General features: G+C 38.2%; 1 protein-coding gene and 1 pseudogene across 8 annotated transcripts in view; both read left to right on the top strand.

The window, feature by feature from the left end:
* Positions 1-25,462, top strand: part of Phc3 (polyhomeotic homolog 3) — a 67,537-nt gene that overhangs the window by 37,510 nt on the left and 4,565 nt on the right. For 5 of the 8 annotated variants that reach the window (XM_090338681.1, XM_090338660.1, XM_090338663.1 and 2 more), the window contains 8 exons: positions 5,023-5,894; positions 6,185-6,232; positions 10,254-10,407; positions 11,046-11,296; positions 16,276-16,435; positions 20,626-20,740; positions 24,060-24,192; positions 24,283-24,514. In XM_090338681.1, coding sequence (XP_090194807.1) covers positions 5,023-5,894; positions 6,185-6,232; positions 10,254-10,407; positions 11,046-11,296; positions 16,276-16,435; positions 20,626-20,740; positions 24,060-24,192; positions 24,283-24,514 — 1,965 coding nt within the window. Of the gene's footprint in view, positions 1-5,022; positions 5,895-6,184; positions 6,233-10,253; positions 10,408-11,045; positions 11,297-16,275; positions 16,436-20,625; positions 20,741-24,059; positions 24,193-24,282; positions 24,515-25,462 lie in introns of those variants that run through there. The other 3 variants (XM_090338689.1, XM_090338679.1, XM_090338691.1) reach the window with 2 other exon arrangements.
* On the top strand, positions 21,842-21,933 carry LOC150068523 (U6 spliceosomal RNA; annotated as a pseudogene).

The following is a 25,462-nucleotide window of genomic DNA, read 5'->3' as shown; positions in this document are numbered from 1 at the left end:
GTTTTGAGTGAGGGCTCTCAGCTTGTAGACAGACACTTTCTCACTGTGTTTTCACAGGGCCTTTCTGTGAATGCAGAGGGTGGTGCAGGGGGATCTCTCTGAGAACTCTTCTTATAGGTACATGAGTCTAATCAAGTCATTTCCTCACATTCGCCTCTACCCACTCTTTTTTTTTTTTTGGTCAGTGGTGGGACTTGAACTCTGGACTTGGGCGCTGTTCCTGAGCTCTTCAGCTCAAGGATAGCGCTCTATCACTTGAGCCACAGTGTCGCTTTCAGTTTTCTGGTGGTTAATTGGAGATAAGAGTTTCATGGACTTTTGTGCCCTGCCTAGCTTTGAACTGTGATCCTCAGATCTCACCCTCCTGAGTAGCTAGAATTACGGGTGTGAGACACTGCCCCATGGCCTTCCTCACTCTTTATTACCACATTTTGCCTAAATTAATTGACTAGAGGTTACATCTGCAAACACACTGACATTGAAGTCAAAGGGCCTTAACATAAGAATCTGGGGGGAGGAGGCCAGGAGTTTGGCCTAGTGGTAGAATGTTTGCCTAACACACACGAAGACCTGGGTTTGATTCTTCAGTACCACATACATAAAAAGGCCAGAAGCTGTGGCTCAAGTGGTAGAGCTCTAGCTTTGAAGAAAGCCTAGGGACCGTGGTTAGGCCCTAAGTTCAAGCCCCAGGACTGGGAAAAAAAAAAGAGTTTGGAAGGAGTGGCATGAACAGTCCTTGACATAGCCCCATGCCACACTCAGGGTTAGGGGTTATTTTAGACTCAGGGTTTTCCCTTATAGTCACATAAATTCAAAGAAGTCATTTGGTTACTCGGTAATACATAGACTGCATTGGATTAATATAATTAATATTTCTACTTTTTGTAACTATTGAATGAAATCATACGTAAGTAACATGGGCAGTGATGCCAGCCATTAATTCATCAAATACAAGGAAATAGTAAAGTATTAAAATCAGAAATTAACTAATGGACATGATTTCCTATAGTTCTAAAGGCTTCCCTTGTACAGAAGTCTTCAAATGTCTCCATAAATATTCTGTAAGGTATGTGCTTATCATGTGGACTTGTGGATTAATATAAAAATATAGAAAACTTACTGTGATCTTAGCTTCAAGAAAAATAATGAAAGGATGGATTACCAGTCTGTTGAATCATGAACTCTAGACTATTCAAAGTTTTCTTTCTTGGTAGAACACAAAAATTATTTTGGTTGCAGGCCAGGAGTGTGGCCTAATGGTAGAGTGCTTGCCTTAGCAGCCATGAAACCCTGGGTTGATTCCTCAATAACACATACACAGAAAAAAGGCCAAAGCCAGGCACTGGTGGCTCACACCTATAATCCTAGCTACTCAGGAGGCTGAGATCTGAGGATAACAGTTCAAAGCCAGCCTAGGCATGAAAGTTCATGAGACCTTTTTTTCTTTTTTTTGCTAGTTGTGGGGCTTGAACTCAGGGCCTGAGCGCTGTCCTTGGACTTTTTTTTCCTCAAGGCTAGAGCTCTACCCTTGAGCCACAGCACCACTTCCAGCTTTTTTCTATATATGTGGTGCTGAGGAATCGAACCCGTATCTTCTTGCATGCTAGGCAAGCACTTTACCACTAGGCCAAACTCCCGGCCAGTTCATGAGACTTTTATCTCCAATTAACCACCAGAAAACCAGTGGTGCTGTGGCTAAAGTGGTAGAGCGTTAGCCTTGAGCTGAAGAGCTCAGGGACAGCGCCCAGCCCCAGAGATCAAGCTTGACAACCGACCAAAAAAAAAAAGTCAGAAGTGGTGCTGTGGCTGAAGTGGTAGAGCACTAGCCTTGAGAAAGCCCAAGAACAGAGCCCTGAGTTCAAACCACAGGAGTGGTTTTGGTCTGACTTCAACCAAAACAATATGGTAAATTTAAATTATAGCTTCAAAAATGGATAATATTCCTGTCTCCTCCTCAGGCACTTTGTAAGTATGAATGAATGATGTGAAAGTCCCTTGAGCCCCTGGAGGACAGGCACTTCAGAAATTCAAGATTTTGTTAATTCTTCCTTTTTGAATGCTGTATAGTGTAATATGAATATAATCACATTTGTAAAGGGGATGGGCAGTCTTGGTTTGAAGTGTTAGTCTGAAATTATTAATTAATTAATTAATTAATTGCAGTCCTAGGGCTTCAACTCAGTGCCTGAGCCCTATCCTTGGGCTTTCTCAAGGCTAGTGCTCTACCACTTCAGCCCTGCCACTTGAGCCACAGCACCATTTCCACCTTTTTCTGTATAAGTGGTTCCAGGGAATCAAACTGAGGGCTTGGTGAATCTAGGTGAGCATGCTACCATTAGGCCATGCTCCCGGCCCTGCTGTAATTTCTTTAAAGGATGCCTAAATGTAAAATAAAAACCCAACACAAAAATTAAGAAAAAAATTGAAGATTTTAAAAATATTTTTAAAATGTGAGATTGCTGTCACAGGTGCCGGGAGTGTGGCCTAGTAGTAGAGTGCTTGCCTAACATGCACAAAGATCTGAGTTTGATTCCTCAGTACCACATACATAGAAAAGCCAGAAGTTGTGCTATGGCTCAAATGGTAGAGCTCTAGCCTTGAGAAAGCCCAAGGACAGTGCTCAGGCCTTGAGCTCAAGCCTTGGGATTGGCAAAAGAGAGAGGAGGGCCGGGGGAGAGATTGCTGTCACAAGTTTGGTTTGAACCTAAAAGTAAATTCAAGGATTTACATAGTTTCTGTCTTTACATTCTGAGTTTTAAAATAAAATTTGTCCTATCTTTGTTTTTGTTGTTTATGTTTTGGCAGTACCAGAGTTTGATCTCAGAGCCTCACATTTGCTCAGCTTTCTTGCGCTGTTAGTGCTATACCAGTTGAACCAAGCTCCTAGCCATGCTATTTTGCTCAGTCTGGCTTTAAGCTGTGATCATCTGGCTCTTCCTGAGTGGCTATGATTATACACATGAGCTACCAGTATGCAGCTTTTAATTGTATTTTTTTTAATTTATAAGCAGTTAAGCCACTTAATCATCTAGTGAATCAAGGTTCCAATTTTAGAAAAGATTTCACTAGCATTTCCCTCTGTGTAAACACGTGAGCCAGCCAGTCTGTGGAGGAGGCCTGGTGATAGGGGAGTTATAGCAGTTTTTTGGTGATGGGGTTTGAGCTTGGAGTTTTATAGTTGCTGGCAGGAAGTCTACCACTTGAGCCCCATTCCTAGCCTTTTTGTTTTAATTATTTTTCAGATAGGCTCTTGCATGTGTGCTTCCCATATGTGTGGGATGACAGATTGGCAGCTGGTCTAGATAGTCTTCACAGTTTTGGCCTTCCTACTGTCTAGGATTGTAGGCCCGAGCCACTGCTAATTAGTCATGGCTTGATTATGGTAATATTCTGTATTTATCCCTATTGTGAGTGGCTCCTGTGGAAAACATCTAATATCACTTATAACTGGGATTTTTAAGGTGAGGGAGAGAGGTAAATAGGATCTTTTATTTAGATAGTGTGGCTTTTGATTGCCTCATTTTCTGCAAGTTAAACTAATCTATGTGGAATGGTCATTAAATTTCAGCTCTTAGTTGTAGTGCTTATTTAACTTTTTTTGGCGGGGAGGAGGGTCATGGGACTTGAACTTGGCCTAGGCGCTGTCCCTGAAGTCTTCAGCTCCATGCTTCTGCCCTACCCTGGAGCCAAGTCCCATGTCCCCTTTTCTAGAGGTTAACAGGAGATAAGAGTCTCAGGTCCTTTTGTGTCCGGGCTGGCTTTGAACCTTGATCCTCAGATCTGAGCCTTCTGAGTAGCTAGGATTATAGGCATTAACCAGCCACTCCCGGCTTGATTATTTAACTCTTATGAAGTTCATAACTACTTTACTTACTTCATTGAATAAAATTTTATATACAAAGCACTTTCTGTTCTAGTCAAATAATAACTCCATCTGACTCAAATTAGAAACTCATTTGGAAATCTTTAGCTAATTGCTTTGACTTTTTTTTTTTTGCCAGTCCTGGGGCTTGAACTCAGGGCCTGGGCACTGTCCTTGGACACTTTTGGCTCAAGGCTAGCACTCTGCCACTTGAGCCACAGCACCACTTCTGGCTTTTTCTGTGTATGTGGTTCTGGGAAATCGAACCCAGTGCTTCGTGCATGCTAGGCAAGCACGCTACCACTAGGCCACGCTCCAGGCCCAATTGCTTTGACCTTTAGCTAGAAGCTTGTTTTGTTTTTGAAAGAGTTGGGGCTTACACTCAGGGCCTAAACACTGTCCTTGGGCTTTCTCAAAGCTAGAGCTTTCACCTGAGTCACATCACCACTTCCGGCTTTTTCTATGTATGTGGTACTGAGGAATTGAACCCGGGTCTTCATGCATGTTAGTCAAGTACTCTACCACTAGGCCAAACTCCTGGCCCTAGAAGCCTGTTTTGGCATAGGTAGGATGAGATCTTTATAGATACTAACTTAATGATTTTGAAATCTCTTTTATATATACATACTGGTTCAGTAAGGATACTTCCCTTCTCTTTCAAAGAAGAAATGGTACATGCTATTTGGTAACCTATAAAATTTATTAACAATTACTATGTATAAATTCGATTTTTGAATATTTTTTTTACCAGTCCTGGGACTTGAACTCAAGGACTGAGCACTATCCTTGGGCTTTCTCAAGGCTAGCACTTTACCACATGAGCCACAGCACTACTTCCAGCTTTTTCTGTGTATATGGTATCAAGGAATCGAACCCAGGGATTGTTGCATGCTAGGCAAGCATTCTGCCTACCAGGCCATGCTCCTGGCCCATAAATAATTTTTGTAGGCATTTTTCTTTTCCTTCTTTTTGTAATGCAAGTTATTTTATTCAAGTTATTGGTTTTTTTTTTGGTTACAAAATTTCAAATCACTCTTATCTAAAGAGGCATAATAGAATTCTAGTGATTGTGACCTGATGTGAAAACATTTCTTTACATTATTTAGAACTTTCTTTATCTTTAAAGTCAATACTAATTGTCATTTTTTTTCCTCTCACAGCTTCATATTCTCCAATTCAGCCTCATAATCTAATAAAACATCAACAGATTCCTCTTCATTCACCACCTCCCAAAGTTTCCCATCATCAGCTGATATTGCAACAGCAACAGCAGCAAATTCAGCCAATCACACTTCAGAATCCAACTCAAGACCCACCCCCATCCCAGCACTGTATACCACTCCAAAACCATGGCCTTCCTCCGGCTTCCAGTAATGCCCAGTCACAACATTGTTCACCAATTCAGAGCCATCCCCCTCCTTTAACCGTATCTCCCACTCAGTCACAGTCAGCCCAGCAGTCTGTAGTGGTATCTCCTCCACCACCTCATTCACCAAGTCAATCTCCTACTATAATTATCCATCCACAAGCACTTATGCAGCCACACTCTCTTGTGTCATCAGCCCTTCAGCCAGGGCCAAATTTGCAACAGTCTACTGCTAATCAGGTGCAGCCAACAGCACAGTTGAATCTTCCATCCCATCTTCCACTTCCAGCTTCCCCTGTTGTGCACATTGGCCCAGTTCAGCAGTCTGCCTTGGTGTCCCCAGGTCAGCAGATTGTGTCTCCAACATCACACCAGCAATATTCAGCCCTTCAGTCTTCTCCAATTCCAATTGCAACCCCACCACAGATGTCAACATCTCCTCCAGCTCAGATTCCACCACTGCCCTTGCAGTCTATGCAGTCTTTACAAGTGCAGCCTGAAATTCTGTCCCAGGGCCAGGTTTTGGTGCAGAATGCTTTGGTGTCAGAAGAGGAACTTCCTGCTGCAGAGGCTTTGGTCCAGTTGCCATTTCAGACTCTTCCTCCTCCCCAGACTGTTGCGGTAAATCTACAAGTTCAACCATCAGCACCTGTTGATCCACCAGTGGTAAGCCTTTGGAAGCTCTTTGACTTTCTTGCTGAAGTGAAAGTAAAAACTGGTTCTCCCTATTGTGTAATGTTGCTAACTCTAAATGCCTGTGGATTTAAAAAGTTTGGGTTTTCCATATGTCAGTATTCTGACAAATACACTGTATGGGCAGAAAGACAAATGTCATTATTTGTTGTAGAATGATTGCATGCTTGATGATTTGTGATGGTTAAAGTCCCTCGTTAATTTTATTACTATTTAAACAAATCCATCTGCTATCTTTACAGAGTTGATTTTTTTTCCCCAAGGGAATGCATTTGAACCAGTGTCATCTGCACAAAGTTTTTTCTCTTAAGGTGATTATCCTTCATAGATCCCTTCTGTTGGCTTATGTGTTCTTAAACGTATGGTTTATCTAGCTAATCTTTTGGTGGTGTGCATTCTGAAGTCCTGGGCCTCAAAGGGCTTTTGTTTCAAGGTGGAGGAGTTATGCCTATAAAATGTACTTTTTTTTTTTTTTTGTAAAGTCACATTTTGTAATTAAAATCTTATAAAAAATATTTGTTCTAGAAAGTCCAACTTTGCAAAAACACTAACTCATTTTAACAAAGTTTTTATACTAAGGAAATACATACATCATATTTCTCAGTCATATATGTAAATATCACTTCAAAAGCTCAAAATTTCCATGACTTTAATGGAAAAAGTTAAGCAGTAGGAATTAGGAGTGAAACTCATCAGAATAAACTTCTAAAAATGATATATTACCTAGAAAGGAAAATAATATTGTAAAATATTTTAAACTTATCTAAAAGAATTTGACTTATAACCTAATTTCAAATAAAATTGAAATAAAATCTGAAAATGTTTATCAGAGTGATCAAATTCATAATTTCTGAGAGGAGTCTTCCTAAAAGGAGATTTAATATCAAACTTCACTGAAGACATTTTATCACTTAAAAACTAATAACCTTTAGCTAAAGGAATTTTATTACTTTTAGTATATCTGGAATCTCAGGATGCGCATTTATAAATATTTCATTCTTGTCATTCTGAGTAATCTTACTAGGCATAAAGAGATTGAATTTTAGCTGGACTGTTGGTAGACACCTTTAAACCCATTACTGAGGAGGCCGAAGCAGCAAGTTTGAGACCAGGCTGGGCTATGATAGTAAAAGACATTATCTCATTAAAAAACACAAACAGAAAAAAAATAGATTGATTCCCATTTCCCCTTTTTTAGAGCTAGAACTTGACAAAAGCAGCCATTCTAGAAACAAGTTTGTCTTTTAGTTATTGTGTTTTCTTTTAAAGGATTATGAAGAGCTTACAGTGGATATTGTAGAAGAAACACTGTAGCTCAGTGGTAGAATCCCTTCTTAATATGCATAGCCCTAGGTTTAACCCCCCATATTACAGAAGTAAGACAAAAATAAAACAACCCTTTGGGAAGCACATGGCATTTTCAAAGTGATTAAATTTAATTTACTCCTTAGTTTAGTGATTTGATTCCAATAAGTAAGAAATAAACCTTTTCTATGTTCCTTATCTTTAAAAAAAATTTTTTTTTTAATGAGAAGGGAAACTGGGGAGATCTATGTGGGTGGAAATAGCAAGCAATTTAAAATTAAATTGAAACCCAAAATATTATGGTTCTATTTCGTTGGAATAGAACCTCTTTTAAAAAATTCTCCTTAAAAAATTATTTGGAAGGCTTTTCTTAAGGTATTAATACCTTTTTCCGCCATAACTTAACTTGATCATCTACTTGCTGTAGATTTCCTGTTGTCTTTGCTTCTTTCTTACTTTTGCTTGAGTAACTGGTCTGGTTGATTGTTATGTTTTTCTTTTATTTGACTAACTGCTTAAAAAGAACACATTATAATTTCATGGTTGTTTCAAATATTAAAGGTAGAACGACATTTCTTAAAAGATGTGAAATTTTGAAAGATAACGGTGAATTCTCAAAGTAAAAATATGTATTTTAGAGTTACATTTATAAAAGATTTAGAGTTTTATTGACATTTAAATAAATCTGTTGAGGGTAGATAATTTAGAACTAATAAACAAATGTTCCTCAGTTTATTTAGGAAAGGGAGACATGGGCATAATGGACTTTATTGAGGTAAGTTTGGCAGTCTTTGTTATTTTTAGAGTAGTTATAGTTCTGAGTTAAACAGAAATTATGATGTACAGTTTGATAATGATGTTGTGAGCAAATTTTCCACCTCTTTGCTCTTTTCAATATTTTAGTTGTTGCATTTAGATTTCTTTGTGCTGATCATGTAAGATATCTGTGATTGATTTGTTTTGCCTTTACATGGGAAGAAGTTAGTGTTAACTATGAAGTATGAAAAGGATATCACAATATCCCTTAATGGGTTATTTTTTTATTTTATTTGTATTATGATTCTTTCCATATTTTGAAAACATTTTATTTTTTAAAATCAGTTCCATGCATGATCATGGTTTGATTCTTTAAAAGATACTGTGGCAGATATTTGAGTAACCTATAACAAGATTAGAGAGAGAGCTTCCTGCTTGTAGGAAAAGATAATTATCTACAAAAGGAAATGATATATAGATAAATTGAGCTAGTTAATAAAGCCATACTTGGTTCTGAATTAATTCCTCTGAAACTCAGACAGTAGATGTTTCTGTGTGCTAACAGTGTTCTATTGATGTTTATCAACTGCTAAATATTTTTGTGGATGATTTTTCTTATAGAGATCATTATCACCATTAAAAAATTACTGTTATCATGACTAGATACTAGTAGCCATCATTGTGTAGTAACAAATAACTGTTTTCAGTTCTGAGATCCAAACACCAAGAAAGAAGTTTCTGGGGTAAAACAATTTTATAATTGCAGGGTTGTGAGCCGATATCTTTAAATATGTTGCCTGCTTAGTTGATTTGAATCACAGTTTAGGATATTATAGTTGGTGTCAAGATAACAGTAATCTTTTAAAGAAAAAGATGTTTTATTAGAGATTTTGAAAGATTTCTTTCTTTGTTTCATTTTGGAAAGATTTAAAAAGAAAAACTGTTATTGCTTGTTAACTTCATCCTTTAGGACTAACCCTCATACTGCCTTTTTATACATGGTTTGTGCTGGATTTGGAATTTTTTATTACTATTCTATATAATTTTATCTACTTCTAATATCAAACTTTTTCAGTAGTTTTATTAAAATACAATATTAGGTGACAAATTTATTTTATGAATGTTGTTTTTCACCTGTTTAAGATTTGCTGGGGGTCCGGGAGTTTGGCCTAGTGGTAGAGTGCTTGCCTAGCATGCACAAAGGCCCGGGTTCGATTCCTTGGTACCACATACATACAAAAAAGCTGGAATGGTGCTGAGGCTCAAGTGGTAGAGCTCTAGCCTTGAGAAAGTCCAAGGACAGTGCTCAAGCCCTGAGCTCAAGCCCAGAACTGGCAAAAAAAAAAAAAAAGGATTTGCTGGGATGTTAATTAAATAACATAACAAAACATATAATCTTTCCATACTTAAGTAAAAGATTTGTATGTAAAAGCAAGGTGAATGGCTTTATGGCTTTGTTTTTAGTAAGTTGTCTCATAGGCAATGATTAAGTAAAAAAAATGATATTGATAAAGTATACCATTTCTGCAAATGTGCTTTTTGAAAATTAAACCTTAAATTTAGTGAAATGTGCTTCCCTTCTTAATTATAATCTTTATAAATGAATAAAAAGGTAAAGACTTAAAGGCTTCCCCCATTCATATGGCATATTAGTTAAATTTATCCCAAATGGCTTTGGAAGTATGTATATATGTATATGTTCTTTCAGAGAAAGAACATATTTTCTGATACATATATTAGTTTATAGTGATTTATTTGAACAGAAAGGAAAACTATAATTGCACATCTTTTCACTTTCCATAGTTTAATCTTGAATTCATGTAATAAGAAGAAGAGCTTCGGATTTATTTCTTCTGATAATATATTTTGCTGGAAGTGGTACTGTGGCTCAAGACGTAGAGTGCTAACCTTGAGAAAGCCCAAGGACAGTGTTCAGGCCCTGAGTTCAAGCCCCAGGACTGGCAAATATTAATAATAAGAGTAATAATAATAATTTTGTTAAATAAATTAAAAAATAGTTCCCAAGAAATTAAAAGGTCACCGTCTTGGAAACTTTAGGAATTCTTGGGTAAAAAGTAATCCAGCCTGTTTACAATGAAATATTATCAGTTAATATGAAGTTTGAATGGCTTTAGTTTTTCTTTCAATATGTCAGGTTACTCATATTGCCTTGTTAAGTTTAATACGCTTGGAATTTAATTTTTTAAAATTGACAACACTTCTTTATGTTCTTTTGGAGATGTTTTAAGGAGATATGGTTTGTCATTGCAGGTTTACCAGGTTGAAGACATGTGTGAAGAAGAAATGCCTGAAGAGTCGGATGAATGTGTCCGCATGGACAGAACCCCACCACCGCCCACTTTGTCTCCAGCGGCTATAACTGTGGGAAGAGGGGAGGATTTGACTTCTGAACATCCTTTGTTGGGTAAGGAAGTGCCAAAATATTACTGAAATTAACAATGTTAATAATCAAATATTTTTCCATTAGACATGGTATTGAACTAATATGTTATTCTAAGGTACAGTGAAAAACAGAATATACATTTTTATGAAGAACAATTTTACTAAAGAGCGAATAGTAATTATTTGCTTTTCTTGGAAAATTCTTTTTTTTAATTTTTCAAAAAAAAAAAATTTTCAGTCCTAGGGCTTGAACTCAGGGACTGGGCACTGTCCTTGAGCTCTTCAGTTTAACTCTAGGTCTTTGCCACTTGAGCCACAGTGCCACTTCTGGTTTTCTGGTGGTTAATTGGAGATAAGAGACTCACAGACTTTTGTGCCTGGGCTGGCTTTGAATTGCGATTCTCTGATCTCAGTCTCTTGAGTACCTAGGTAGGATTACAGGTGTGAGCCATTAGTACATGGCTTCTCCAGCTTTTTGTTGATTAATTTGAGGTAATAGTCTCATGGACTTTACTGCTCAAGTGATCTTTAAATCTCAGCTTCCTGAGTAGCTAGGGTTACAAGTGTGAGCCACTGATGCCTGGCTTTTTGTTTATTCTTCAATGCTCTTCCATATTTGCTTGGTCAAAATGCTGAAGATCAAAAATAACTTTCTTTCAGAGCAAGTGGAATTACCTGCTGTGGCATCAGTCAGTGCTTCAGTGATTAAATCTCCATCGGATCCCTCCCATGTTTCTGTTCCTCCACCTCCACTCTTACTTCCAGCGGCTGCCACCAGGGCTAATAGTACATCAATGCCCAGCAGCCTCTCTGGCATGGAAAACAAGCCTCCCCAGGCTATCGTAAAACCACAGATCTTGACCCACGTTATTGAAGGCTTTGTGATTCAGGAGGGATTGGAGCCATTCCCTGTAAGTAACAAGCACATTTGTGGTGTTCAGTTGGTATTATCCATGTGACAGTACTTAAAAAAAAAAAAGGTCATGTTCTCTTAAGAAGAAGGTGTTGCAATTTTATTTTATCTATGTGCGTTATATATTTCCAAATATATTCCTAGAATAATAGTACATTGTCCATATAGCATGAAAACTCCTCTTTTTTTTTTTTTTTTTTTTTGCCAGTCCTGGGCTTGAGAGCTCAGGGTCTGAGCACTGTCCTTGGACTTTGGACTTTCTCAAGGCTAGAGCTCTACCATTTGAGCCTCAGCACCACTTCCGGCTTTTTTTCTATGTATGTGGTACCGAGGAATTGAACCTGGGTCTTTGTGTATGCTAGGCAAGCACTCTACCACTAGGAAAAACTCCCAGCCCTCTCTTTCTTTTTTTAAGGCAGTTTTGCTTTAGAGTCCAGGTTGGTCTTATACTCAGGATCTTCCTGCCACCACTTCTCCTTCTTCTTCTTCTTTTTTTTTTTTTCAAGAGAAGATCAAAAAGACACATTTAAAATATATTGTTGTGTTTGTTCGTTTGTTGCTTTCTTTTTGTCAGTGGTGGGCTTGAACTCAAGGCCTGAGATGCTGTCCCCGAGATCTTCAACTCAACCATAGTATTCTGTCACTTAGAGCCATAGCGCCACTTCTGGTTTTCTGGTGGTTAATTGGAGATAAGAGTCTTAGGGACTTTTGTGCCCGGGCTGGCTTTGAACTGCAATCCTCAGATCTCAGCCTCCTTCATAGCTAGGATTACAGGCATGAGCCACCAGTTCCCAGCTAAGTATATTGTTTTGAAAGCGGTATTCTTTGTATGTTTGATGAACTGAGTGCAGAAGATACTAACTTCCAGTGCCCTTATGCATCTGAACTTACCCAGTTATTGGTTTATAATTACCACATGGATTTCCTCTATTTCTGAATTTTTGGCTTCAATCAGGTTTTTAAGAAAATCTTTCACTTGGGCACTGGTGGCTCAATGCCTGTAATCCTAGCTACTCAGGAGATTGAGATCTGAGGATAATAATTAGAAACCAGATTGGGCAGGAAACTATATGAGACTCATCTCTAATTAAATCACCTAAAAAAAAAAATGTGTATGTGTTTTACTGTTCTGTGCTTGACATTTGCAAATAATCCTTAGAATACCTCAGTCTGTATGTGTGTAGGTATGTATGTATATTCATATATCAAGATTGTCTTTGTAGTTTCTTTTCTTTTTTTTTTTTTTGGCCTATCATGAGGCTTGAACTCAAGGCCTGGGCACTGTCCTTGGGCTTTGTCAAGGCTAGTACTCTATTACTTGAGCCACAGCACCACTTCCAGTTTTTTTGTTTTTTTTTTTTTGCCAGTCTGGGCTTGAGCTCAGGGCCTGAGCACTGTCCTTGGACTTTCTCAAGGTTAGAACTCTACCACTTGAGCTTCAGCACCATTTCTGGCTTTTTTCTATGTATGTGGTACTGAGGAATTGAATCCAGGTCCTTGTGCATGCTAGGCAAGCACTCTACCACTAGGCCAAACTCCCAGCCCCACTTCCAGCTTTTTCTGTGTGTGTGGTACTGAGGAATTGAACCCAGAGCTTTATGCATGCTAGGCAAGCACTTAACTAAACCATGCTCCTGGCTCTTTTCTTTTCTTTTTGTTTGGTGGTAATGCAATTTTGAATTCAGGGCTTTATCCTTGTGCTGGCAGGCTCTCTAACTGCTTAGTCATGCCCCTATCCCGTTTTTACTTTAGTTATTTTTCAGATGATGTCTCAACTCGACACTTAAACATTTGGGCTGTCAACTTCATGCCTTCATATCCTGTATGACTGGGACCACAGGCTCCCTCCCTCATCCCCCACACTCCTACACATGCACACATGCATGTACACATACATAGTTTTTAAAGGAATATTTTGTATATTTATATATATGTGTGTGTGTATATATATATATATATATATTTTTTTTTTTTTTGCCAGTCCTGGGCTTGGGCTCAGGGCTTGAACACTGTCCTTGGGCTTTCTCAAGGCTAGAGCTCTACCACTTGAGCCTCAGCACCACTTCCAGCTTTTTGCTATGTATGTGGGGTACCGAGGACTTGAACCCGGGTCTTCGTGCATGCTAGGCAAGCACTCTGCCACTAGGCCAAACTCCCGGCTCCTGTATATTTATAATTTTTAAATAATTTTCATACCATAAGTTATACCATAAGCTCCTTGAAGTAGGACTGAAATAGGATTACTGTATCCTATTACATTTATCCTTATAAAACTCAACTATTTTATGGAACAATTATTTAAACCCATAGCAGCATTATATATTAGTTCTTTTCCTTTCTTTTCTTTTTTGCCAGTTGTGGAGGTTGAACTCAGGGCCTAAGCACTGTCCTTGGACACTTTTTGCTCAAGGCTAGCACTCTGTCACTTGAGCCACAGTACCACTTCCAGCTTTTTCTATGTATGTAGTACCAAGAAATTGGACCCAGGGCTTTTTGCATGTGAGGCGAGCACTCTACCATTAGGCTACGCTACCAGCCCATATTAGTTCTTTTTTTGAGGTATATTACATATCCCCACTGACCAAATGCAACTTTAATTTTGTTTTAAAATTTTTATTGTATTCTGAGGTAGAAATTTCCATTAAGTTGTTGTTCCCCATTTGTGATAGAAATTAAAGATTAGTGAGCTTTTTTTTTTTTTTTTGCCAGTGCAGGGGCTTAAACTCAGGGTCTGAGTACTGTCCTTGGGTTTTCTCAAAGAGAATGCTCAAACACTTGAGCCATAGCACCACTTTCCAGCTTTTTCTATGTACGTGGTACCAAGGAATTGAACCCGGGTCTTCTTGCATGCTAAGCAAGCACTCTACCACTAGGTCAACCTCCCAACCCCTAATGAGCACTTTTAAGGATTAAGACTATCTAATCATGTCCTTTTTCTAATCGGTTGAGATTTTACCTAAAGAACTAATAAATAGTTTTAGTTTGAATTTCTTTTTCTGAAAGAATTTCTGAAATAAGTGCCATACTGTGAACCAAGTGAATATTTTGTTGATAATAGCAGTGCTTAAGACTTTTCAATTTCTTTTTGTGATTTCTGTGGATTACACTTTAAGAGACTTGATGTTCTAGAAAAGGTTCTATTTTTGTAGAGAAATAACTTAAGGGTTGGGAGCATGGCCTAGTGGTAGAGTTCTTGCTTTACATGCACAAAGGTTCGATTCTTCAGTACCAAACCCAGAAAAAAGATGGAAGTGTCGGTGTGGCTCACATGGCAGAACACTAGTGTTGACAAAGCCCAAGGACAGTGCTCAGAATCTGAGTTCAAGCCCCGGGACTGGCAGAAATAAATAAATAAATAATTACTCGGAACCCCAAGTATTTTTTTTTAATTGTCAGGATAAATATATAGAGGAGTTACAGTTAGATTTGTCAGGTAATGGGTACATTACTTCTCGAACCTTGATACCACATCTCATGTTTTTGTTCCCCTTTCCCTCTCCCCACACCCTCTCCCAGTTATCTTGTTTTCCCCTTTCCCTTCCCTATTTCAAATAAACAAGTATACATACTGTATACCAGGTAATAAAGTCAGATACAGTACCACATGAGATTAACCGTAGGTGGAAAAAAAGAAAAATAAACTTCACATAGTATATTAAGAACAACAATCACAAAGGTAAACCTCTTGTTTCCATAACCTAGAGTTCATTTATATGTAAAAGACACACAATATGGCTGAGGTATAACTTAGTGTTGGAATATTTGTCAAGTATTCTCAGGGTCCTGAGTTCCATCTCCAGCACTGGAAATAAATAGTTCATCTTTTATGTTACATTCGGATGGAAAACACTAACATTTCTAAAAGGAAAACTATTAATTACCACATAGAATTTCTTGAGTAGTTTGTTTGGTAATGAGGAATCTAACTCAGGACCTCATGCATGAATGCTAGGCAAGCATTCTACCACTAAGGTATCCTGCCTTGTGGTGTTTGGGTAGGAGCCCAGAAGTGCAGTGGCTGGGTCATAGAAAAGGTCTCTGTCCTGTTTTTTTGAGGAGCCTTCAGACCACTGTCCAGAGTATTTGTAGTAGTTTATACTCCTACTAACAGTGCAATAGGGTTCTTTGTTTCCTTCCAGCATTTGTTTTTCAGATACATGATTTTGGGCAGTCAAAATGGGGTGAGATGGAACCTCAAAGTTCTTTTGATTTGCATTTTCTTTTTGGACAGGGATATTGAGCATTTCTTTGCCATTCTTACCTCTTCATCTGGGAAGTTTCTCCTTAGCACCTTTTTCTAATTAGTGATTGGTTTATTGGTTTCTGTAAGTAGTCGCACAAAGGTGTTTTGGCAGCAACTCAATTTATGAGGACAGCCAAAATATGTGTCCTTCTCCCCCATCTTTCCCTATTTCACCACCCATAACCTCAAGTTATGTGGTTCCATTTTTTTGTTTTTCACAATCACTGAAATTTAACACTTTCCCACCCCAGTCCTGAGCTTGATCTCAGGATTTGGGCACTGTCCTGGAACTTTTCAAGTTGAGGTCTTCTTTTTCCTCCCAATCCTGGGGCTTGAACACAGGCCTGGGCACTGTCCTTGGACACTTTTTGCTCAAGGCTAGTGTTCTGCCACTTGAGCCACAGCACCACTTCTAGCCTTTTCTGAATATGTGGTATTGAGGAATCAAACCCAGGGCTTCATGCATGCTAGGTGAGCACTCTTCCACTAGGCTACTCTCCAGGCCCAAGACTTCTTTTTTTAACTACTTGCCTAAACTAGAACACTAGGTTCTATTTGGTAGAGACTTTGAAGCACCCATTCTAACTAAACTGCAAATCCTATATCCAGGCAAAAAAACACTTAAAAGAATGGAGCTGAAGCAAAATATTGCAGATACTGTTCAAAAGATATTTTAACCAAATTATTTCTGAATGTCTTTTAGAGGTTATTTTATCTTTTTCTCTCTCTTAAAGGTGAGTCGCTCATCTTTACTAATAGAACAACCTGTGAAAAAAAGACCTCTTTTGGAAAATCAGGTTGTGAATTCTGTGTGTGTTCAGCCAGAGCTACAAAACAATGCAAAGCATGCAGATAATTCATCTGACACAGAAATGGAAGACATGATGGCTGAAGGTTTGTGGTTTTCTTTATGATACCTGTTTACCTTATCTTGGCATTTTCAAAGACACAGATTTTTATTTTGCATAGATTTTTTTTCACTTGGAAATACTCAATTTCATTCTTACACAGTGTATTATTTGCCTAAAATAATGAAAAGCAAATCAGACTAAAATAGCAAGGTTGGCCATGTTAGTTTGACTTTTGAAGGACTGTGTATGGAAAAGTTCCGCATAAGAGAGAAAGTAATTCCAAATTTTTTCATTATGATAATCAACTATGTCTTTTTAAAGCAGACTTAAGTATGTCTGTTATCAGAGTTTGCTCAAAAATTTGGAGCTTTCCAGGTTGTTTCTTATACTTTGCATATTTTTGTTTGTGGTAATATATATATTTTTTTCTTTTTCCAGTCCTGGGCTTGAGCTCAAGGCCTGAGCACTGTCCTTGGGCTTTCCTCAAGGCTAGTGTTCTACCCTGAGCCACCGCACCATTTCTGGCTTTTTCGATGTATGCAGTACTGAGGAATCAAACCTGGGTCTTCGTGCATGCTAGGCAGGCACTCTACCACTAGGCCAAACTCCCAGCCCGGTAATAGATATATTATAGTCATTTCTAAGGATGTACTCTTTAGAAAAGAGATTACACTTGTTTAAATAATTTTTTCTCCTCTTTTTCCTCCCCCCCTCCTTCTTGGAGCCACAGCACCATTTCAGCTTTTTCTATGTATGTGGTACCGAAGAATCGAACCCGGGTCTTCATGTATGCTAGTCAAGCACTCTACCACTAGGCCACACTTCCACTCTGCCAAACTCCTGGCAAAAAGAATTATTTTTATAAACTTTATTCAAATAATGATTATTCCATACAAGTCAAAATTGTATTCAAAGTTGAGTGCCCAGGACTGGGAGTTTGGCCTAGTGGTAAGAATGCTTGCCTCGCAGGCACGAAGACCCATGTTCGATTTCTTGTTACTACATACAGAGAGATGCTGTGGCTCAAGTGGTAGATCTCTAGCCTTAAGAAAGCCCAAGGACAGTGCTTAGGCCCTGAGTTCAGTCCCCAGGACTGGCCAAAAAAAACAACAACTGGATGCTTGAAGCTTACATCTGTAATCTCAGCTATTCAGTAGGCAGAAAATTGCAAGATCATAGTTCAAGGCCAGCTTGGCAAAAAAGATAGTAAGACCTTCCCATCTCAACAAATAAGACAGGTAGTAGTGGTAGACAGCTGCAATCTCAGCTATGTAGGTAGAGGATCATACTGAGGCCAGTGTAAGACTTTATTTTAAAAAAATAAATAAAGCAGAAAGTGTCTGGGGTTATACCTAACAAGTGTGAGACCTTGAGTTATAACTAGTACTTCTATGAATAACAATGAAAAACATTCAAAAAGGCAAAAGGAAAGCCACCATTTTATTTTATTTTATTTTTTCCAGTTTTGGGGCTTGACTCAGGGTCTGGGCACTGTCCTTGACCTTTCTCAAGGCTAGCACTCTACCACTTGAGCCAAAGCACCACTTCTGGCTTTTTCTATATATGTGGTACTGAGGAATTGGACCTAGGGCTTTGTACATGCTAGGCAAGCACTAAATCATTAGGCCACATTCCCAAGCACCAAAGCAACCATTGTATATGAAGACTTTTTTGAGATAAAATGAATGTAAAGCTGGATGTGCAGGCATTTTTCTTGCTTCTTTGATAGCAGTATGCAAATGGAAGTTCTTACCTAAAAATCTGTTTATAGGGATGAGAATATAGCTTAGTGGTAGCAAGCAAGAAGCCCTGGGTTTGATTTCGCAGTACCACATAAACAGAAAAAGCCAAAAGTGCCGTGGCTCAAGTGGTAGCATGCTAACCTTGAGCAGAAGCAGCTCAGGGACAGGGTCCAGGCCCTGAGTTTAAGTCCCAGGACTGGCAGAAAAGCCAAAAACCCAAACCCTGTTTATAATATGTGCCCTGGTGTATGCGCATAGAAAGAACATGCATGTTTCATGACAGGATATATTATATAATATACAGAATGTCCTAGATTGTGCCAGCACTTGAGTGATATGAATAAAGGAAAGCCTTCAAGGAGCTTTGACTTGGGAATCTCTGCAATAGAACAAATGTTTAGTTTTCAGTGAATTGTATGTATGCTAAACTTCAATGCTGAAATTAGTTCATTTTGAATTTCCTGTTGATTTTTATCTGCATCGTGGGTCTTTTATTAAAAAAAAACAATAGAGATTAAGATTAAACAGGAAGAACTGTTTAGGTTAGAACTTCAAGCACACATGCATGAAGGAAGTTTGCATAAGTACTGGGACACTAGACTACCTTGGTGGAAACAGCTATGCATTATCTTGTTGCCAAAGGCATTGCTCATTGCTGATTTTTAGGTAGATGACTTGCAAGAAAGAGTGTTTTTCTAGACTGTGGGTTATATCTGTTGAAGGTGTTTAGAAGTTTGCCATGTAAACCTATAATTGTGGTGGGAAGAGGAAGGAAAGGACAGAAAGGTTGTTTCAGAATAAGGAAGGAAATTAAGATGTGTAATATGTTGGTGGAGAAATACTACAGAAATATGCTTCATCATTTAATTTTCCAAGTAATTTCAAAATTGTAGTTCTCACTTTGTCCTTTAATGTTTATGGGAAATACTGTGGGGTCAAATGGCTTGTACTTGTTACAGTTAGTACTTATGTAGTTTCAGTGCAAAAGTACTTGTTTTTAGTTATTAAGCTTCATGGCAAGGATAATTTTCTGGGCTAAACTGGTGATTTTTGCTTATAGAGGTAGTTCTAAGAATTTTCCTTAAAGGGCCACTTGGGTGGTGGTGGGGGGTAGACCTGGTGATACAGATTGCTTGTGTAGGATGTGGCAGGGCCTTTGATTTGATGTGCTGTTCATATTAGTTCATGACTTTATTGCTCACAACAGTGTGTTCTAGTTAATATTTCACGTATTACTTCGCAATGCGTGTTTTAGTGGCTGTTGCTTGCTTTCTACTTCTCTCGTGAAACTGGGATGATGTAGGTGCCTGAATGTACTGAGCACATGGCATCTTTTTCTGCTTTTCCCAGTTCTCTTCATCTTCACAAGTCTTTGTTAAATGGATAATATAAAAAGTGCACATATGGTGCTCGCAGCTAAGTCTTAGCAGGATGCTTTTATATGTGGTAGTGTTAGAATTTTAATGCTGTGAGAAAATGGCACAATGTGGTGGATTTTAAGAATTTTCTAGGTTTCACTGAATTCACATAACAAATCTTTTAGTACTCTCAGTTCCTATGTAGAAAATGGGAATGGCACTGTCACTTGTTTATTACTTCAGTTCTTTGAAAAAGGTATTATAAACACCTTTTTACAGATGACAGAAGTGGGCAATTGGGTTGCTTTCTTATGGATGACTGCTGCTGAGTGTCTGGGATAGTTTGGAAGATTCTTTGCCTCTGAGACTGTGGCCTGCAGAAAGAATTTGTCCTGTCTGTCCTCAAGTGGTAGAATGTGGATATTTTGACCTAATGGAGAACACCTTGAAAAAAAGACATTGGCATTTGGAAATTATAAAACTATTAATTTTGATTTAACTAAAAGGAACAATTTTATGTAGATATATACATCTTTCTATATTCTGTCTTTAGAGACATTCGAGTTTCATCCTCATTCTTCTCAGATTAAAAGGCTTTGCTGTGTATTTCCCACATGGTACATTTTGAAAATGTTCCTTCTGGAGGGCAGTGACTCTGAGTTATTCACTGTCATTTCTCACAGTGCTGGATTCTCAGCAAAATGAACCTTTAAAATATTTTTTAGGGGCCAGGAGTTTGGCCTAGTAGTAGAGTGCTTGCCTAGCATGCACAAAGACCCACGTTCTATTCCTTGGTACCACATACGTAGAAAAAAATCCAGAAGTGGTGCTGTGGCTCAAGTGGTAGAGCTTTAGCCTTGAGAAAGCCCAAGGACAGTGCTCAGGCCCTGAGTACAAGCCCCAGGCCTGGCAAAAAATAAAATATTATTTATATGGAAGCAAAACTCATCTAATATGAAGAAGCAAGAAGGACTTCATTTGAGGTAGTTGGTTGGCTTTGCTCTGCCAAAATAATTTTGAGTTGACAAGTTAAAGGATCATTAGTCTGGTGGCAACATCAAATCAAAACAGAAATTAAAAGAAAAATGTCCACAATTACATTTTGGAATTTTCCCCTATGTTTATTTTTTTAGAAACATTAGAAGAAATGGACAGCGAGCTGCTCAAGTGCGAATTCTGTGGGAAAATGGGATATGCTAATGAATTTTTGAGGTCAAAAAGATTCTGTACTATGTCATGTGCCAAAAGGTATCTCTTTTTTTATCTTTAAAAATGATACATTTATTTATTTTACGTGACTACTACTTCTATAAGAGAAATTTGTGGATTTTGGGACTGAGAAAGATAAAAGCAACTCAAAGTTTCTTTTGCTAGAGTCATTTGTGCATACAGGAATCACTAAATAATGGGAAACAGCTTGGAAAGATTGTGTAAGTCCATGTTTTTTAAATGACTTGAAAACTCAAAATAAGATTTTTGAATTTCATTTTATACAAAGTAGGTTTTGAGAAAAGGAATATTGCATTAATTGATACCTCAAGAGATGATCCAGTCTTCCATACCAGGATATTGGTTTTCTACCAGTCTGATTTACACCTAAGACCAGATAACATTTTTCCTGTTGGGGTTTTGAAACTTAAATGTATGCCTTGAATTCTGAGAACTTTACATAGGTCATTTTTTTCCACATTTGTCTTTTTGTAGCATTTAGCTTTGTTAATTCTCAGAATAATGTTTCTAAGTTTATGTTTACCTCATAAATTTATTTTAGATTTATTCTGGGTTAACTAAATGATCAGGTTTATTTTATTAATTTTTTTCAAAGTTGGTTAAATCAGCTTAAATGTTATCTGAAAGAACTTGCCTGTCCAGGTAAGTTTTCCTCTGTCATTTGAAGTTGGCTTAAAATCCTTAAGGCTTTTTGCGGGGGCCAACCGGCAGCAAACCAGGGTTCGCAGATTGGGGTTCCTGAAATCGGGGGCAAGGACTAGCAAGAAATAGAAGAGAGACAGACACACCGGGTCCGGGATGTCCGCAGTCCAGGTAAAGACTGCCGAGACTGCCGCGTTTATTTTCCACTCCCGCTTCTTCCCTCCTCCAGACCCAGGGAACCTCCAGGTGTTACATTCATATGGTAATTCTCAGGTCATTTACATAGAATAGGGCCAGAAAGCAATAAGACAATAAAGCCATCATCTGATGCAAGTCAAGGTACAGTTTGATTCCACTCTGGCTCCCAACAGCTTTTAATTTGTTGTATAGGAAAATAAGTATGAGATGACGATAAAAACAAGAAGATATGACCATAAACTTAAGATTGTAAATTAAAATTTGCCCAGGGAAAATTGGGTATTTACATTAGTAGCACATATACTAGAACTAGAACAATACAGAGAAGATGAGATGGCCCCATACAAATTTGTAAAATGTTCCTTATTTTTCTTCTGTGTTTTTGGTAATTCTTCTATGGATACTATTTAGAAGTATTTAAGAATATTTAATGTGACAGATACTTTTCCTGGAGATGATTGCTACATGTTATTGTACCTTTAAATTAATTTCTTTATTTTTTTTTGAGGAATAAACAAGTATTTTTATTTATTTCATTTAATGATACTGACTTGATACATATTCATATGTAACTTCTCTTACATTTACAACTCAGTACATGGAGAATCCAGAAGGACTGCTATAGTCATGTAGATCATACTACATTTACATTTCCAAATTTTATTCTAATCCATTTCTTTTTTTATACTCTAAAACATCTTCATGATGTTGTGTGATGAGTTTGTACCACAGGAAGGCCGTGGTGGTGAAGGTCAGCACGACCTTGGGCCAGTTGGGCTGGGCGTGCGGCGGCTCGCGCACGTAGAACTGGGACTGGGACTTGGCGGGTGAGCCGCTCCGGAGCCGCTCCGGAGCCGGGCAGGCGCCAGCAGCCGGGACAGGGGGCGCCATCTTGCCGGCCGGGCACCGCCCCTTCCTCTCCCAAATTAATTTCTTTAGAGGTCTAAAGGAAGAGAGGAAGACAGTGCTGCCGCTGCCTATGTGACTGCTTAGCTGTCGGTCTTGGAGAACTAAATATCAAATACAAATGCCTTCTCTGATCCTTTCTCAGTAGTAAAGGTTCACATTTGTAAGCCTGGCTACTCTTGAAAGTTGGAACCTGGAGGATTGTATTGTGAAGCCATTTGGAACAGAAAAGTCATGAGACGCCATTTCCAGTGAACTACCAAAAACAGTAGCTGGAGTTGTGTCTAAGTGATAGAGTGCCATCTATGAGCAAAATAAGCTGAGTGGTTCCTACAATTAAAAACTCAAAACAGGTTTTGTTACCTAATTAGGAACCCAAAACCTGCATTTTGGGGCCTATAAATGCATAATGAACACAGCAAGAGCTTTTAAAATTATTTTATGGTAAAATGGTCATCAGGGCCATTTACAGTTGTTGAGGAAAATTGATCTTGTTATTGGTCCTAGAATAGTTATATTTTATTTTGTCAGTTATGGGGCTTGAACTCTGGGCCCGGGCACTATCCCTGAGCTCTTTGGCTCAAGGCTACCACCTTACTCCTTGAGCCATAGCACCACTTCCAGTTTTCTGGTGGTTAATTGGAGATAACAGTTTCACAAACTTTAGTGCCCAGGCTGAACTGTGATCCTCAGATCTCAGCCTTCTGAGTAGTTAGGATTACAGGTATGAGCCACTGCACCTGGCTTCTTTAAGCCAATTTTAAAGAAGTATATCGTTCTAAATATCCAGTTAGGAACAATTAATTTATTATATAACTTTGAAATTTCAACTTTATATTTTCACTTTCTGGTTATAATAATATTTTTAAATACTTTTATTTTTGTGTATTATATTGATCTCTGAAGAGATTAGCAATCAAAATACAACCTCTTCAGAAATTATTACTTGAGAAAATAACAGTTTGAATGAATATACATTCTAATTACTACAGATGTTTTTCTTCTGGAACCTTGAATATTTTTGCTGCTATTAAAATCTGTGTTTTCCAAAGTTTCTTTCATGCATAGTGAGAAAATAAAAATAAATTTTTATAAGTGTTCAATATTTAAAAGATGTTATGGACGGGTGCTGGTGGCTCACCTCTGTAAACCTAGCTATTCAGGAGACTGAGAAATCTAATGGTGGTGATTTGAAGCCAGCTGGGGCAGGAAAGTCCACAAGACTCCAATTAACTACAAAAAAACCCAGAAGCTTTTTGGAGCTGCTGCTAAGTGGTAGAGTGCTGGCCTTCAGCAAAAACAAAAACTACCAAAACTCTTAGGGAAAATGCCCAGGCCCTGAGTTCAAGCCCCAGAACTGGCATCAAAAAGAAAAGAAGAAGAAAGAAAAAGACATTATGATATACAGAAGCCTTTGTTAGCCCTTTAGCATTAAATGAGCCCCTTGAACAATGTGGATTTACTTAATGAGATATTACAGTACTTGATGTAGCAAATAATGCTTAATGATTCACAATTGTACATTCAAGTCATAGTAAAATGGAGTATGTTATGTAATCTTTAATTTTTTCCCCTTACTTTAATCTCTTAGGTACAATGTTAGCTGTTCTAAAAAATTTGCCCTTAGCCGCTGGAATCGTAAGCCTGATAATCAGAGTCTTGGGCATCGTGGCCGCCGTCCAAGTGGCCCTGAAGGGACAGCAAGAGAGCATATTCTTAGGCAGGTGTGTAGAAACCCTGTTCAATGTACAATGCCCTTTTTAGAAATGCAAGGAAAATGGAATGCTGTATTTTACTTGTACTACATTTTCCAGCTTCCAATTACTTATCCATCTGCAGAAGAAGACTTGGCTTCTCATGACGATTCTGTGCCATCTGCTATGACAACTCGTCTGCGCAGGCAGAGTGAGCGGGAAAGAGAACGAGAGCTTCGAGATGTAAGAATTAGGAAAATGCCTGAGAACAGTGACTTGTTGCCAGTTGCACAGACGGAGCCCTCTATATGGACAGTTGATGATGTCTGGGCCTTCATCCATTCTTTGCCAGGTATGTAATTCACCACTTGGCCTTAGGTTTTCATGTGCTTGTGTACTTGGGAATGATGTAGGCTCATCCACACCTTTTGCCCCAAAGGGCTAGAGCAGTACTATAAACATGTATAAGTGAAATGGCATTTGCTATTGAAATTCCTTATTCCCTCAGCACAACTGGGGATTTTTTTTCATACCCTCCCAAGTCAAAACAAAACAAAACAAAACAAACTGACTAGTTCTGCTTCTGCTGTGACACCCCAGCTGGTGAAGAAATATTAAGGTGCTCTCTTCTCCTCAGTCAGTAGAAAGATTGAATCAGACACTACTTCTCTTCTGCTCTTTTTGCTTTTCTGTCCTATTTCCTGTTCCTTGATTTAACCATTGTTTACCTAAGGGAGATTGAGAGGTTTTTGTTTTTCCATTTCTGAAAGTTCATCAAGACTATAAAATATGGTAAGCTTTTGATCTTTCCTTTAAAAATCAAGCTGATTCTTTTAAAGGAAGCTGTACTCCTTGAATCTTTGCAGTAAATAATCAAAGCACATCTGAATTTTTTTTCAAAGTTGTCACCTGAAATTCAGTTATGTTCATTCTGATACTGAGGGTAGCTTTCTTGTTTTTATTTTCCTGTCCTCTCATTTTGAAACTCTTTCCATCAACTTTTTAAAGCCTCTTTTTTCTTTTGAAATAATCTTTGTCTCCTATTTCCCAGGGTCTGGTAACTAGATCAGCTGCTCCTTCACTCATTTTGAGACCCACACTGGTTATATGTGCTAAGACATAGTTTCTTTTAAATTTGCAAACATTACTCGCTTTGATTTTATGAATATGGAAAATGGGAAATTTAAAAATTGGTTTCTTTTAGATTTAATTGTGAATCATATAGTTTCTCTTGATTCATAAGATTGCATCTCATCTATGAGTTATCTATCAGGCTTTGTGAAAATTAAGCTAACCATCT

The sequence above is a fragment of the Megascapheus bottae genome, chromosome 1 (genome assembly GCF_031878675.1).
Source record: "Megascapheus bottae isolate mThoBot1 chromosome 1, mThoBot2.hap1, whole genome shotgun sequence".
NCBI classification, from domain to species: domain Eukaryota; kingdom Metazoa; phylum Chordata; class Mammalia; order Rodentia; family Geomyidae; genus Megascapheus; species Megascapheus bottae.
This window is presented reverse-complemented; position numbering and strand designations above follow the sequence as displayed.